At 40.2% G+C, this 15770-nt stretch overlaps 1 protein-coding gene across 2 annotated transcripts; it reads right to left on the bottom strand.

The window, feature by feature from the left end:
* Positions 1-1067: 1067 nt before the first annotated feature.
* Positions 1068-15471, bottom strand: HMMR (hyaluronan mediated motility receptor). 2 transcript variants are annotated; one of them, XM_050312471.1, is made up of 17 exons: positions 15289-15470; positions 14654-14730; positions 13783-13863; positions 12491-12679; positions 12150-12236; positions 11499-11599; positions 10402-10476; positions 9840-10015; positions 8911-9059; positions 8381-8595; positions 7659-7775; positions 6709-6867; positions 5436-5588; positions 5227-5326; positions 4803-4979; positions 4132-4294; positions 1068-3478 (listed from the first exon to the last, which is right to left on the bottom strand). In XM_050312471.1, exons 3-17 carry the CDS (start codon positions 13825-13827, stop codon positions 3459-3461), a joined length of 1926 nt encoding a protein of 641 aa, XP_050168428.1. In that variant the 5' UTR covers positions 13828-13863; positions 14654-14730; positions 15289-15470; the 3' UTR covers positions 1068-3458. The 2 variants fall into 2 exon arrangements, with proteins under 2 accessions (XP_050168428.1, XP_050168429.1); XM_050312472.1 differs by lacking the exon at positions 14654-14730 and having other exon boundaries at positions 15289-15471.
* Positions 15472-15770: the final 299 nt, after the last annotated feature.

A 15770-nucleotide genomic window follows, 5' to 3' on the forward strand; every position in this document is an offset into this window, starting at 1 on the left:
GGGGCGGGGCTTTGTGAACCCGCGCAGAGCGGTGGGACGTGGACCGTCCCAAACACCAAAAAAAGCGGCTTTTTTTATAAAATACGCGGCCCACGGCACGCGCTTTAGCAGGGACACAGCGGCAGTCCCACCTCCTCTCCATAAAACCTTAAAAGCATACTGGCAACAGCTCTTGGATTTTAGGAAACCGGCCCCGATCCCCCATTACTGGTGTTGATTTCCTGTGCCTGAAGGAAGAGCGAGTGAGCCGGAGTGTACGCGGGCTGCCTCAGCTGCAGGCTAGCTCCTATTTTCATCATGTTTACGGTGCTTCGAACAGTAAATAAAGTTATTGCAGTAATTACCTGTCTGACTTTCAGCATTACCAAGTTTACCTACTGAAACTGTGATCTTCCCATTGCGATCTTTCACTTGGGGAACTTTATAATTGGACCAAAACATCTTATTTGGCTGCTAGAACATTCCCCTTAATATAGCTCTGTCACAATCACTAGAAGTTAATTCATTTCTCCTTTTAGAATGATAGAAAATAATAAGCATTTTCAATCTGCCTTTATGCAGAGTTTAACCTAAAGCCAACTGGTAAACCCCACAGAGAAGGTGAAACTGCCTTTGAGAAAGCAATGACTGCTTCTGGTACACATCCCATGGATGTAACTTTATGCTTACATCATGACAGATTTGGTTTTCTTTGATGCAAGTTTTGCACGTAACAGGAACCTGCATACAAAGTGTTGCTGTGCCATTTCTGATCCCCAAAGGCAGAGACCATTCCTGGCATTCTTTTAAACAATAGAACTAAAGTAAAATGGATGCATAAGAATTAGTGGCCAAGACTCACTTTAGCTACATTCACACTGACATCTGCCCCTGGTGAATTTATTTCAACTTGACTTGATTAAAGCAGTATTTAATTGGTAGTAGTCAAGGAGGGAAAACAGCTGATACTATAGGAACTAATACACAGTTGAAGAGAAATCAGAAAAATCTATCAGAATTTAATAGAATCATGCTAAAATTTAATAGAATTATATTGTAAATGACCTTTACTTATGACAAACAGCTAATATTCGCAGGACAAAGAAGTGATATATATATATAACTACTTTAGGGAGTTTCTACCTTCTTCTAAAGCAGATGCCCTTTTTTTCCTTGTAACAAGCTACTGACATTTAATTATCTTTCATTCAACTTAGAATTCTATTTCAAAATAACAGTAATCCATAACTTCAAATCCAGAAGAAAAATCTACAAAGAAATACCAAACTGCTCAGCAGCTCTGAGGTAACAACTCCCAGCACATCAATACCACATCACTTCCTCCCAACATGGACTGGAAGAGCCTCCTGTGCATCTTAACAAAAACCATGACATGGAAATGAAAATTTTGCCTTCCAGGCTTAGAGCAAGAGAAAAATAGGGAAAGCATGAACACTGAAGCCTCAAGCTAGAACCAAAAGTCAGCCTGTAAAATATCTTCACTTTTTTCTCGCCAGTATAAATTATAAAAACTATGTATAATTTGTTATCTTCATTGTATAATATAATCTATTTTTTCATCAAATATTTACCTGGATTCAGTAGTGTTTTACCTATACTTCCAATTTCTTTATTGTCATTACATTCACTTCACGAAACACTCTTGATTTCATAGAACAGCTAAACAAAAATTATATTGTTGTCTGTATCACAGTCACTCAAGCACAATGCACCCCTGGGCGACCCAATGGACCATTCCTTAAATTAACCTTTCAGACTGTAATTCATAGAGACTAAAGAGTAATTAAATCTCTCTTTCTCCCCTCCTGTTTCTGCTCCCTTAGATTCTGTAATAAAAGTGTGGCAGCATCATATTAATGCAAATATCCAGAGCCTTACCTGCTCCATTCCCATCAGCAGTTCAGGCATCGCCTCAAACTGCAGAGGGAATCACCAGCCTAGGGAATTATTGCAGTTCACCTGTGCTTTTGTCCCTTTGTGAGCTGTGCCTGCACAGAGCACACGCCCTGCAAGCAGCAATGGCTCTGCTGACCTTTGGAACCCAAACACTGCTCCAAGCCCTACATCACATGTGGCTCAGAATCCTGTTAAGCTTTTGGTCTGGTCCCAGTGGTACCATTTAAGCAGCTCAGTGGGAGCCTAAACTTTTACTTCATAAGAGGCAGCAGGAGCAGGCACAGCCATTGTGTGTATAAAATTCATTCAAAGCACTGGCACTGAGTCTTACACAGTTTTTCTTTTATAGGAAACAGGAGGAGGGCTTTAATTAGGTCAGGCAGGTTGAGGATTCTAACAGCTCTTCATTTGACATTTCAACCAAGCACAGCCCAGCCCTTGCTCCAATACAGCATGATGAATGATCAGAGAAATAAATTCTTGTTAAATTATAGATTTTTCAATTAAAATCAAAAAGTTTCCCAACATGAAAGTAAGAGATTCGTGCAGTGAATACTTAAGTCAGTTGAGCTACCAGTGTCAAGGTTCCACTTTTATTTAAGACTTTATTTGATATGTGCACAAACCTGGCAAAACCTCCTCCATTGAAGTTGACATAAAGCACTTGATTTCCCCTTTATTTCCACACCTTTGCTTCTCTCCCCAGTCTGTTCTACATGATTTATCAGTATTTTAAAGCTCGAGGATCATCACTGCTGTAAGGTGGCAGAATTATTTGCTGGAGTTTCCTTGTTCTTCTGCCAATATAAGCAGCTCCTGGCAGCTCTAGATGTAGCAACCATAAAAGCCCAGTCCTATGACACCTGCCCTATTTGGCTTCACTTAGAATATCATACCCTCTGTCAAACTCTTTCTAACTTGATGCACTGTAAACTCACAGTGTCAGAATAAATGGCAACATATGCTACATGCTAAGTTTTGGGTATGGCCTCTCTGCAGCTCCTTGGTGCAGGGTATCAGCAGATACAATAACAAGAACACCGAGTTCCACCTTTCAGTTAAGTTCAGTATTTCCTTTTGTATTAAGAGAAACTCATAGGAAATGAGAAGATAAGAGAACTGCAGGTTGTAGGTATTGTACAGTTCAACTAAATAATTTCCCTAAGACCAGAGAACATGTTGCTTTTGAGGCAAGAATGACATTGGGCTGTGTTATGAAGACAAGACTAGAACAAAGAACAGTAGGTGAGTCACACTGCTTTGGCTTTTAGCCTTGGCTTGGGAAGGAAGTAGACATATTCTTTATTTCAAAAATTTTATTGTGCTAAAACATGCTTAATTTTAGATGCAGTTAAACAGATTCTTTCCCCCTTGCCAAGATTCAAGTCTATACAATGCCTGCATGTGCAGTGGGTACCCTCCCACCCAACTGAGACAAGTTCTGTTGTTATTCCCTGTCACTAACAGTGATCAATTCCAAGAGTTGGTTGAAGCAGGCTGTTGTAGTCTTCTGTAGCATACAAATTTATTGGTACTTTATTTTTCTTAATACCAAGAAGGCATTAAATTTGGTTTTTATTACCTGCAAGGGAAAAATGTTACTAAGTTGGTGTTTTTCACTATTGCTCCCACCACATCAAGTAGTTACTTATCTGCTGGGGGGTAGAAGGCACTACACTCCATCTAACAGAACAACCAGGATTTCAGACCCCAGAACAGACTCTCTAGTGCAGGTCTGGTTCCCACACTCTCTCCCACACTGCTTCCCTTAGTGCACCTCTATGCTCTCTACATCTTTTCCTCCACTCCACATTTATCTGCAGGCCTTTTGCATCTTTCCTTGACATCTACAGTAGTCTAAGGTCCTGACAAGTAGCAGCTAAAGAACCAAGGCACAGAACTCTGCCTGAGCCACTTGTAACCCACACCCCCACGCAGGGGACACAGCCTGACCCCCCCTCAGCTGTACCAGGAGCTGGGTGACAGGAGGAAAATGGCTCTGCTGTCTGACCCAGCACAGCACCTGCTCAGGTCAGCAAGGACCTGGCCTGGAAAGCACAACAGCACACTGCACACTGGGAGTGTCCCATTGATGCAGCTTCCAACATCTGCTGTGAAACACGGGAGATGCCATTCTCCTTCCTTCCCCAAACGTAGCAGACTGTGCAAGGCTTTCATACCTTCTTTGGGTAAGTTTAAGTACAAAGACTTGGCTACATCAATATCTAAACCTACCTTCTTTAAGAGGAGTTTTTGGAGGAATATTCTCCTTGCTATCATACTGGAAAGCTTTGGAAGGATCCAAGTGCTTGATGCCCTGGACTCTGCACAGCTGCTCCTGAAGGTGTCTGTTGGTCTGCTTTTCCTTGGATAGCAGCGCACGCAGCTTGGAGACATCCTACAGAAAACATCATACTTGGAAGTTAGATTAAGAACAGAAGAGCCTGCTTCATCATTTACTGAAGAGCCATTTTGCCTAATAACAAACATAATACACAATTGCTGGTGCCATTAAAACCCCAACACAAAGACAGAGGTGCAGAGAAGCCAGCAGCACTGTATAGTGGCTGTGCAACAACACTAAGCAGTATATTAGTCTGAAACTTTCAACAGCTAGTTTACTAAGTTTAGAACCTCCAAAGGAGGTAAGAAAAGCCAACTAAACTAAGAGTGGGAGTAGTTATTTGCACTGCTGATCCCTCTGTTATGCCATACACTCAGTCAAAAATAAAACAGGTTCTCTTGGTCATTCTGGAGGCTGGTGGTTTGTTCTAATCTGGTTCATGCAGGCAATTTAAGAATCACAAAGTAAAAAACTTTCAAGATTAGTCTATAAATATTTAGAGCAATAAAAGACATTGGGCACAATAATACCTTGCAGGTTTTTAATTTTTAATTTCACAAACCTTCTTCAGGTGGTTATTCTCTTCCTTCAGCTTCATAACATGTTTGATTTTTTGCTTCTGGTTCTGGTGGCCAAGTAGTTTAGCATAGGCATCACTTAGTTTATTCAGTTCCTCCTGGGTTGCTCCATGCTCCTGTAGGATTGCATTCTTCTCTGCTTCAAATGCATCGAGTTGTTGCTGAAGTACAAATTGAATCTCTTAGAAATCTTTCAACTAAACACAGCTTTTTACTGAACTGAGATCTACACAGGAAGATTGGTTTGGGAAGGGGACTAGCTGGCTCAGTGCATGGTAACTTAGGAAACCACTGCAGGATAAATGCATTGCAATGAGAAGCAGCACATTTACTTCTCAAAAGCAGAACTTGAGCCAACTGCAAGTCTTCAGTGAACAGATACTAACACACACCTACTTCCCAACACACCTGAAAAGGCTTCGTTTTGTTATACAAGTCTTCATATAGATTACGCCAGGTCTCGATCTCTTTTTTTAAGCTTGAGGTCGTATCTTCATTTACGGAGTTCCTAAAAAGCAAGAAGTGAAGTCTCATTATGTTCATGGTTAACTCTCAGCACTTCTTCCCAATATAACTTGGATGTGCCATAACATGCAGGTTTAGTTTGAGAAAGTTACCTTGACCTTTCTGCTTCAAGTTCCCTTTTCAGTTCTTCAGTTTGCTCTTCCAGTTTTTCCTCAAGTTTAGTCATTTGTGCAAGGCAAGACTCTTTTGTTCTCTCTGTTTCTGCTTCTTTTAATGCAAGCTTGGTCTGGGCTTCTAAAAGCATCCTGAGGAAGATATCATTCCTTAATGAACCCTTAAATATGTATATTTTTTATACAACTCTGAATCTGAAAACACAAGTAACCATGACTGAAAAGCTGTCAGTAGAACTGAAATAGAGAATTGCACAAACAGTGCCACAGAGAGAACAACACTACAGAAAGCAACCAAGTTCAATATGTATAATAATTAACTTCTCCTATGAGGAAGCAAGCACTGTTTCTGAAGAAAGGAAAGATAATGTTTCTCATTTACGGCTGTTCAATGCCAACAGCTTTTTGCAGAGATAGCTTATTAGGCTTTACATGCAGAGACTGGCTCAGGCAGAAACCAATCAAACTCTTCAGTGTGGATGCACCTCAAGATTTTAAAAGCCCTAAACCTAAAAGCACTGTCTCCCCTCTTCAGCCTCAGCTGTTTGTCCCATCAACCAGATGGGGACTAAGAACCCCTTCCCCACCACACCCAACCAGCAAATCAAACAGAAAATAACTCTTCAGTTTGTCTTTCACGAGCTCTCATGGAAAACTGGAGGCAATAATAAGCAGGTGGAGAGGAAAGGGAGGGCAACATCTTAACCAGCAGATAAAACAGAGGACATGGACCACTAAACTGCTGTTGGATAGTCAGAGAAGCATGTCCTCAGCTAGTGGCCTAACACAACTTCTGGGTGTAAGTTCTTGTAACTGTGGTGCCTCATATTAGGCAGAGAGGACCTAGGGTGTACATCACCAGTGTGGCAATTCATGGATAGTTAATTGGCATCTGCTTGTGAGCAGAATTTAAGGTGACAGATCATTCAGAGTAAACTGACAAAGAGTGAGCTCTGCATTAAGTATTTGTTTGTCTCCCCTGTGGATCTTATCTGTGGAAGAGTCACTGTAACTGATATTTCTGAAAATGATAATATTCCAGCATATTTCGTTCAAGTATTTTCCTTTTCCTCTATGTTCTACATGTAGGCAAAACTCGAAAGAACTGATTCAACCTTTTGCACTGGGAAAACCAGAAACTCCAGTTTACACCAAATGCTTATTTTATCTAGCAGAGCACCACACTAAGTTCTAGTTAGAAGGGCAAGCCTTAGTTTGCATTATTTAGCTTAAGGAAGACTGACTGTAGTACCTTGCACATTCTTCCTTTGCTTTGTTTTTAGTGTATTCTGCTTCCTGAAGCAACTGCAGATTTTCTTGGCCTACTTTTTTTAGGTTGGCAACTGCTTCTTGCAGAGAGGTATTCTCCAGTTTAAGACAGTATATTTCTTCAGCTGTTGTCTTCTTGTAGCTGATATTACAAGGCAAATAAAAAAAATCTTGTTACTTCAAACAAAATACAGATGACACATTCAGGCCTCACAAGAACAATACAAGCTCATTCTGACAAGTGCCAAAGATTTTATAATCTGAAGATATGGCAGTGTTCTGGCACTGATAAATCCAAAGGTAAAAAGCAAGCCACAACACAATTCCATAAAGCCATAAACACTAACCAATTCCGTGATACAGGTATTTTTATCTTTTTGTAGACATTTTAAAATACAAAAAACTCTGCTGTATCTGAAGCTTATTTTAAACACCGAAAAATCTGCTGTCTACAGTTTACATGGGCAAATATTCCACTGGATCCTTCACGGGTGCCATGCATACCTAGGAATTACAGTACCACTTTTTACATACTTCCATAATCTGGATATTTTGAGATAACATATTTGCAAGAAACGTAGGAAACTAGTCTTTAATTCAGTCCAAGTTTGAAGCCTAAACAAGTAGTCTTTTTGCAAGACATTTCAGTGCAAAGAGAATACCATCACTAGTTACAACTCTGATTCTGATTCAAGAGCGCTTAGCTCCTCCAGCTGGTTACATTTTGGAAGAAGAAACATCCAGTTTGCCGAATTACATACTCAGTATGTCATTACACTCACCTAGTACTCAAGGAATAAATTCTTAATGCCATCAAATACTTCATCAAAATCCTCTGCTCTAATGCCAACACTCACATACAGTGTGAAGTACCAAGGCATGTGAATGGACAGTGTCATCCTAGAGATAACCCCTATCCTGTATCTTAAATACCTTTCAAAGTCAGCAACAGTCTCTCCAAGTTTCTGCAGTGCATTCCTGTGCTCTTCTTGGATTTGCAATATAGCACTCCTATGAGTTGCATTGATTTGCTCTAACTCAGCATTCTTCCTGAAATAAAAATTCAGCATTCCACACTGGAGAGAAGCATCTGAACACATTACCAAATGCTCTTATCAGTTACACAAGGCTTGCAGTGGCAGCAATCAGTTAGTTGTGACAAACCAGTAGCTCCCCATGTACTAAAGCACAATCTTCACAGCAGATCTAACTAAGCATTTCCCCCTCCCCATATTTTCCAAGACAGCTATAAGATAGACTAAACACTTAACAGTAAATTCCTAATACATGGAAGGAAGAAACAACTGGTTTGAAAATCTTTTCTAGTCATTGCCCTCTCCAGGGCAGGGCAGAAACACCCAATAAAACAAGCACTTAGTTTTACCCTGCACAGCAAGGACATAGCACTGCAATACCAGCCTTTCAAGCAAATCTCCACAAGCTAATAGTTTTAAATAAAGACAAGGTAGAACTGATTCAAGTTGTTATTCATAGTGGCAAGATCTAATCACTATCAGTAATCAACAACCAGTAAGAAATAACCCTAGACCTGTCCAGGTCTCTAAAACCTGAACTGGGCTCAGAAGCTTTGTTTGTACTACTGATTTAACATTTTTTCCTTTCAAAGTTTTAGAACCAGGAAGTTTTTTGCAAACCTTTTCAACTTTTTTTCCATCTGTGCAAGTTCAAGACCTTGAGATTTGTTTTCTTGTTCCAATTGCTTCACCAACTTTTCAGCTTCCTTCTCCTTTGCATGTAACTTATTCAGCTCATTCATGGTATCATTCAGCTCTTCTTCAATAAGAAGTCTCTCACTTGTTACCTCACCCTGCAAATCCAATAGCTTCTGCTGTGTTGATGCAGATGACTCCTGCATGCCAGAATACCACAGATTTCAAAACCTTTAGTACTTTTCTAGATAGTAAAGCCTAATTTGCTGCGTTTAAACTTCATAGCACAAGAATTAGGTCAAATCTACAGGAAGAACCAAAACACCCATCATACCAGCACTGATTCTTAGACCTATTGGACCACACATAGTTTCTGCTGGCCAGCCCCCACATGTACATTCCACTGATGAAACCATTATTAATAAAACATCTCATGCAGAACCTAAACCAGAACCTTTAGTGCCAGTCCTTGGGATTAGAGTTTATCTTTAGATTCATTTATAGTCTGTATTTACCTTCTCTTGCTGCAGCTGAGAGACAACCTCCTCATGTTTCTGAAGCAGTTTTTGGTGTTCTTCTTCCTTCAAAGCAATTTTTTTTTTCAGGTCTTCTATTTCAGCATTCATACTCAGGAACTTTCCTCTGGTCTCAGACAACTCTTTCTCTGCACAGAGAAATTGTCAATATAACACAATTTCTCTTCTCCATTTTCAAAGAACTACAGTACCTATTCTTCATAGTACTTCCATTCCAGCTTTAAAGTTAATTTGGCAAGGGAAAACAAACAAACAAAAACACCCCATGCAAAACAAACCCACATCTTAAACCCATGTGGAAACTCCTAGAAATTGGTTCGAAGTACATCACTGGAAAATAATTTTAACATCAGGAATGTTTGGATCAAGCAATTAGCCTTTATCAGAACAGCGGTATGGCTGGAGAAAAACAATTCCATGATTTCCCCAAAGCTTCTTCCACATAGTACTAGCACACAGAAGCCAACTGGTACAGAGAAATGAGGACTTGTCTCACATTGCTGAGTTGGTGGTGTTGGAAGAGAAGGGGTAAGGAAGTGAAGGATCTTTGGCACATTGCCAGTACCTCAGTGAACCTGTGCACAAGCTGCTAGCTGTGAATTCACACAACATTATCCTGCTTCTCAGTGAAGAGTAAGGAACAGGAATTTAGAGGTTACCTTTCAGATTAAAGCCACTCCTGCTATACAAACTATTTTCATTCCATACTGTCTACCTGAGTAAACCTCTATGGAAACACCAAATCAGACTTAATAGATGTCAGATGTGAAGTAATTTCCCCACTGTTAAAAACATGTCCAGCTGTTTTCAGCTGGAGCTCAGAGACTCAACTTTTAACTTGGAACAAACCTATTTGAGATGATTTAAGATATGTCAATCATCTTACATATGGAAGAGCTAAAAATTACCTTTTTCTTGTTGAAGCAACTGACACTTTTCATTAAGTTCTTTCATCACTTTACATGATTCCTCTTTTGTTTTGAGGATATCCCTCAGGTTCTCAATTTCTTGGTCTTTCTCAATCAGTGTCTCCTTCATCTGAGCAATATCTAGTTTGTATTTCTCAGCTGCTTCTGCAACACTACTGTAGGAGAAAATTCAGGCACTTGTTACTACTAAATTTTATTTGCCAACTTACACTTCAACATAAAGGAAAAATGCTTAGGACTATTGGTTTCCAACAGGAAAAATGCTTTCACCTACTTTTTGATACACAAGTTTTTGTACTGTAAGACTGGTTTACATGGACATAGAAGTCTTTCACAGTATTGCTCAGCCCAGGAAAGCACAGGGGCATTTAGAAAGACAATTAAAATAGTATCTTACAATTTCTTTCCATCATGTGGAAAAATACCTGCTTTCCCCTCCTCTGTAATTATTGCCAAGGTTCTACTTCACCAGTCATAAGTAAGGCTTAGTTTTACCACCTTTTACCTTACCCCAGCCAACTTGAGAACAATTTGTTGGTACCTGAGCTCTGTGATGTATTCCAGGAGTTTTTCAGTGTCAGACTTTTCTTCAACTTTCTCTCTCTCAGTAGCAGACCTAAAACCAGGAAGTTTTTATGATGGATACATTTAAGCAAATTCAGAGCTACACAGTAACACATACTTTTCATAGGCCAGTTTAGCTGACAAAGTGGTATCGGCTCTAAGAGAGGATTCTACCCTCTTTTAATACTTGTTCCATATGGTCTTCCCATTTGCACTAAAGATGCTAAGCCATATTCTGCCACAAACACCATAATGCATAAACATAACGCAGCTGTTGTAGCAAATTAGAATTTCCTCCCTTTGTGACCTGCACCCTGCATTATCAGCTTTGTGTATTTTAACACTCAAGTTGTGCTGCGGTGCCAATCATGCAAAACTGACTTCATAAGTCACCATCCTCAGCAAAAACCTACACACAGTGTTCCTGTGCAGCCAATGACTGAATTCTGAATCAACACTTCCTCTTCTGCCCAAATAACGTCAACACAGAGCTGCTGAAGCCAAGCCACTCTGCAGTTGCCTTTGTTCAGAGAATGTGTCTACGACAAAGCAACTGTGAAGGCACCACAACGGCTCTTCAGTGCCCCTCTCTGGAGAACATGCACACGTCCTGGGAATCTGTGTGAAATGCCTGGCTGCTCAGTTAGGATTTCAGCTCCTGCTCTAATGCTTTTTCATTCTTGCTTATTCCTAACTTAGTAGTCTAAAGAGCCAGAAGAATCCAATCTTCATTAATGTCTTGCTCCAAGGTTAACAACAATTCTTAAGACTCATGTCTTCCCTCCCCATCCCATACCCAAGAAAATCCCACCCATACCACCCTGGAAGACAAAAGGTTGAGATGATACAGTCTGTCTTTTGGAAATACACTAAAGGAACAATGTTCTGTATAGTCATTTTATAAGAACACAGCAGTTCTTAGAACTTCATTCCACCACATTTTTTCCAGGTTACCAACACTGATAGTGTCTGTTCCTTCTCAGCAGAGAGAGCCTCTATTTTGCTTACTCTAAGGGATAAGCAAGTAAGCAGTTAGATGGTGTCACCTAAGTCAATTCCCTTCCTGCTACTTACAGTTTTTCTTCTAACTGTGCTACTTTTCCTTTTGAATGCTCTAGATTCCTTTGCACTTCCTGCAGCTTCATTTCCATGTTTTCCTGCTTTGCAAGTGCAGTCTTAAAAAAAAAAGGCACACATTAACATTAAAATGAGATTTAGTACAAGACACCAAATCCATTGGGTAAGAGACAGTGGTAAATTGAAACCAATTTCTCACTACAGTTTAATAATAGCACCTGATATTATGCTAAATGTGATTCCAAGTATGCCTCTGTAAAGATATCAGCCATTTATTAGAACAACCACTATCACCAGAAAAATACTAACATATAAGAGTTTCAAAATATACTTACAGTCACTGGTTTTCAAAGAGATTCATAGCGTGACCAGACTGGTATTAATAATACCATAAATAATAATATCAGAGGTATTTCTATGCTTCCTAATTTGAACTCAGATTTACTCTGCAGATCAGCAAAATGAAGAACATTCATCAGCTGATCTTTCATTCCCTATTTTCACTCTACAGAAAGTGGAGGAAGTTGAGGACAGACTTCCAAGTTGAGGACAGACACAACAAATGATCTGCAGTTCTGTGCTAAGCCTTTCATTCTTTGTTCCTGAACAGCTCAGGATTGCTGCCCTGTGCAGCACAAATGGTCCTACCTTCTCCTTAGCATCCCTCATGTTTCTGAGCTTCATTAACTCCATGCACAGGCTGCTCATTTTCTTTGGCACACCATCTTCAGACAGCTTGTTAGAGAAGAATATAAAATTACTAAGCATAACTCCTCCATATGAATTGCTCTTCACGAAATCCTTTCAAAGTCCTCCCCTCCCACTCAAAGTGCACAAGATCCCAAACCAGACATACTCCATCCCTGTGCCAGTGAAGGGGGCACAGAGAATGATAAAACAGGTGCTGATCAGCAGCTAAAGCTTCCTCTTGCACAGGGAGCTCAATAACAGCAAAGGAAAAGCAAATATGCACTTATTTGTCTGAATACCTTTGACTTCAGTAGTTCATTGCTTCTTTTTAATTCCAGAAGTTGCCTCTTTAGGCATGCAACAGTTGCTGAAAGAGATGTTTTCTCCTGAACTGCACTACTCAGCTTTGCTTCAATCTTCACAAAATCCTCCTCCAGAGCCTGAAGTTTTTTATCCTGCTCTCCACGCTCCCTCACTAACGCCCGAATCTAAAACAAAAAAAGAGTTATTTTCTTTATTTCCTACTATAATTTCTCTTAAACATCATTAATTTAGTCTCTCCAAGAAAACCACAGGCATAAGTATCCAAACTGCATTAACTTTATATATCTTTAACTCTGTCATCCACAGGAAAGAGGTAATAGAGAATAGTGGTGATTCTGTTATTGCACACCATATTTACAGTACCAGTACAGTGTGTTAGTTAAAATAGTCTTAGCTTTAATTTGCAATAGAAGCCAACTCTCCTCTTTGGCTGTGATGCCTACAATGGAAGAAAAATTCTCCAAACAATATTAGTATAGATAAGATAGAAAGCAGCTCTTGAATGAAGGCCTCCAGGTGCACCCAATACACAGGCACACACTTGCATACAGAATTCTTACACTTTTATCTTTAACTGATTAACATATCTAGTGGGGATAACCAACCAAAAACCTCTTTCACCCTGGAACCACCCTCAGAACTGCCCCACTGGAGCCCCTCCAAGGGCCTTATATCTTGTTGTCTACCACATCTCTTGTTATTCCAGTCCAGATGCACATCCCAGTGGAATGTCCTTGCTAAAATCTATTACCTTGAAAAGACAGTTAAAGCAAAGCTTCAGCAATGAGATTCAGACTGTGAGAAAGTAACAGTCTAAAGTGAGAGAAAACTACACAGCTCCACTGAAATCTGCAAAAAGCTAAAAATCTTTAGGCAGCAGCTGTGACAGACAAGAAGACAATGTGACATCTGAGGCACAAGGCATCAATTAGTACGCAGAAATGTACTGATACAGTGCAAGCTGCCTCTTAAACATTAAAATTATAACAATTAGTAAGCAAAAATCTCAGCTAGCAGTTGTTAAATAGAACCTTCCAGGGATGCTGAACATAGGATTAGTTCTCCTGAGAAGACTGCCAGCACAGCTGTTCTTAGCAAACCCAATGCTTTGTACATCCCATAACATCTGATAATCTCTGCTCTGCACAGAGCTGTTTGCAAGCTACTTGTATGCTCTCCTATGCAAGAGGCCAGTTCTACCAGCTTGTATCTTTTATTTTGGTTAGTGGCAGATATGACAGGAATGCACTCCTCAACACGTTCATACCTCCTTCTCCAGTGCCTTCTGTTTCTTCTTCTCCCTCATAAGCATAAGATCTTTTTTAGTCTTCACAGTCCCATTACCTGGCTTTGGAAACCACTTGTGTTAGATATAGTTCAGTTGATCTCTAGCTGCACACCAGTTGAACAACACAGCTAAATGTAAGATTGAGTGCCTTCATATAAAGATAAACATAAAATAAAAAGCAAGCCTTTCTCTCCCCCACACAGCACAGACAAGTATCAGGGTAGGATGGGGTTTACCACTGTACTTTCTCATAAGCATCACTCTGAAGGAACAGCTCACAACAATCGCAACAAGAAGTTGGAGACATTAGCACTGCCTAAACCTGATAATAAAACTCACTTTAGTCTTTTAACCACAGGTTTGTTTGCAGAATTTCATCCTAAATCATTAGTAGTGCACTAAATTAGTAAGTCAGGACTATCATTTTTTCAGCTTGTTCAGCCATGTATCTTCAAATCCATGTCCTTGGTCATGGCATTGAGAACCTGTTCATGCAGTACCATCCTCTTCTTGTTTCTTGCACCACCAGGATTCTACTCTGCCCTGTCCACCCCATGAAAGCAGGAAAAGAAACACATTCTTAAAAAGGAGCAGCCACACCATAATTACATGGTGAGCAAAGGAAAAGAAATCCAAACACTGTAACACTAAAGATAAGCCACTCTGTAACCCCAAGTAACCATCACATGACTCCCAAAGATCCTGCTTAGTTACTGCAGAATACAGGCACAACAATGCGTTCCATGGTTCTCTCAGGCAGGTTAACAGTAACTGTATGAAGAGGCTACATGGTTTATCCACTCAGAGGTTTAGCTGGGAGTGTGCTACAGACACCACAGAAGAGTCTTACTGTTGATCCAAGGGACGTGAATCTCCTTTCCCTTACAGGGGTGGGTGCACTTTTCTCACTGCTCAGATTTGAGTCACCTGCAGAAAAGAATGGTGAGGGAAGAGGTTGCACAAATCACACAGGGAGGGAAACTTAAGCAAACTAGACAAGGTTAATTGACTCTGTGTACAGAAGACACCACCTGGTTATTAGACTACCCACTTCAAACCCAACACCAGCTGCTTTTTTACTGCAATCAGGCAGTTCAATGTTAGTCATCTGGGCCCTTGACAAAGCTAGAGAGATGACCAGATGACAGCCAGATCTGAGAATTCAGCTTCTGCCAAGCTCTCCCCACCACAATCCAGATCCATGGTGTCCGTTTTCAACTGAGGGATGCTTTATATATTAAAAACCCCATGCAAACATCGCTAAAATCAAGGTTAATGGAGTAAAAATATAAAGCTATTTTTAGCAGATGCAGCTAGACATGTTTTTACAGCTGCTGTTCCCTTGAGCTGGAAGGCAGGCAGTGAGTCTCTGCAGCAGAGACCAACTTCTTAACAGCAGAGCAGTAACAGCACATAAGCACTGACAACTGAAGCATTCAAAGATACCACACCACAGCGTTCTGGGCAAGTTTTACAGCCACTCACTCTTGTGTCTCCCAGCCCCTTGGCATGCTTCAGAGGACAGCAAGCTTCTCACTCCACCTGATGGTTTGACATCACAGGATCCTTGCAGAGGGGATGCATGCTAGAAATGAGATTTTCGGATATGCAAAGAACCACAAAGGTAAATGACAACTTCAACGAGTTGAGGCTGGTAACACATTTAAGTTAAACACACTTAAGAAAAAAAAAAAAAAAAAACAAAAACAAAACAAAAAAACCACACCCCAACAGTCTTAGTTCTCATCCTCCCAATAAACACAAAGAAAATAAATGGTCATATGGTGGGGGAAAGGGTTTGTTTATCACACTGCTGATAAAATTACAAACTTTTTTACACACAACATTGCAAGGCATTTTATTGGTGACAGCAGCACATTAACTTGCACAACAAAAAAACCCAAAGCATCTTAATGTTAATTGGGTAAAAAGCCAGCCTGAAGGGTTAAATAGAAAGTACACTTCAC

This window comes from Myiozetetes cayanensis, unplaced genomic scaffold (genome assembly GCF_022539395.1).
Source record: "Myiozetetes cayanensis isolate MyiCay16 unplaced genomic scaffold, myiCay2020 scf17, whole genome shotgun sequence".
In the NCBI taxonomy this organism is placed as follows: domain Eukaryota; kingdom Metazoa; phylum Chordata; class Aves; order Passeriformes; family Tyrannidae; genus Myiozetetes; species Myiozetetes cayanensis.

Coding starts and splice junctions, on each gene's coding strand:
- HMMR (XM_050312472.1), bottom strand. CDS start 13,827: ATGCTTATGAGGGAGAAGAAGAAACAGAAGGCACTGGAGAAGGAG. Junction 11,600..12,149: donor TGAGGGATGCTAAGGAGAAG/GTAGGACCATTT, acceptor TTTTTTTTTAAG/ACTGCACTTGCAAAGCAGGA. Junction 4,295..4,802: donor AGAATAACCACCTGAAGAAG/GTTTGTGAAATT, acceptor TGTTTTCTGTAG/GATGTCTCCAAGCTGCGTGC.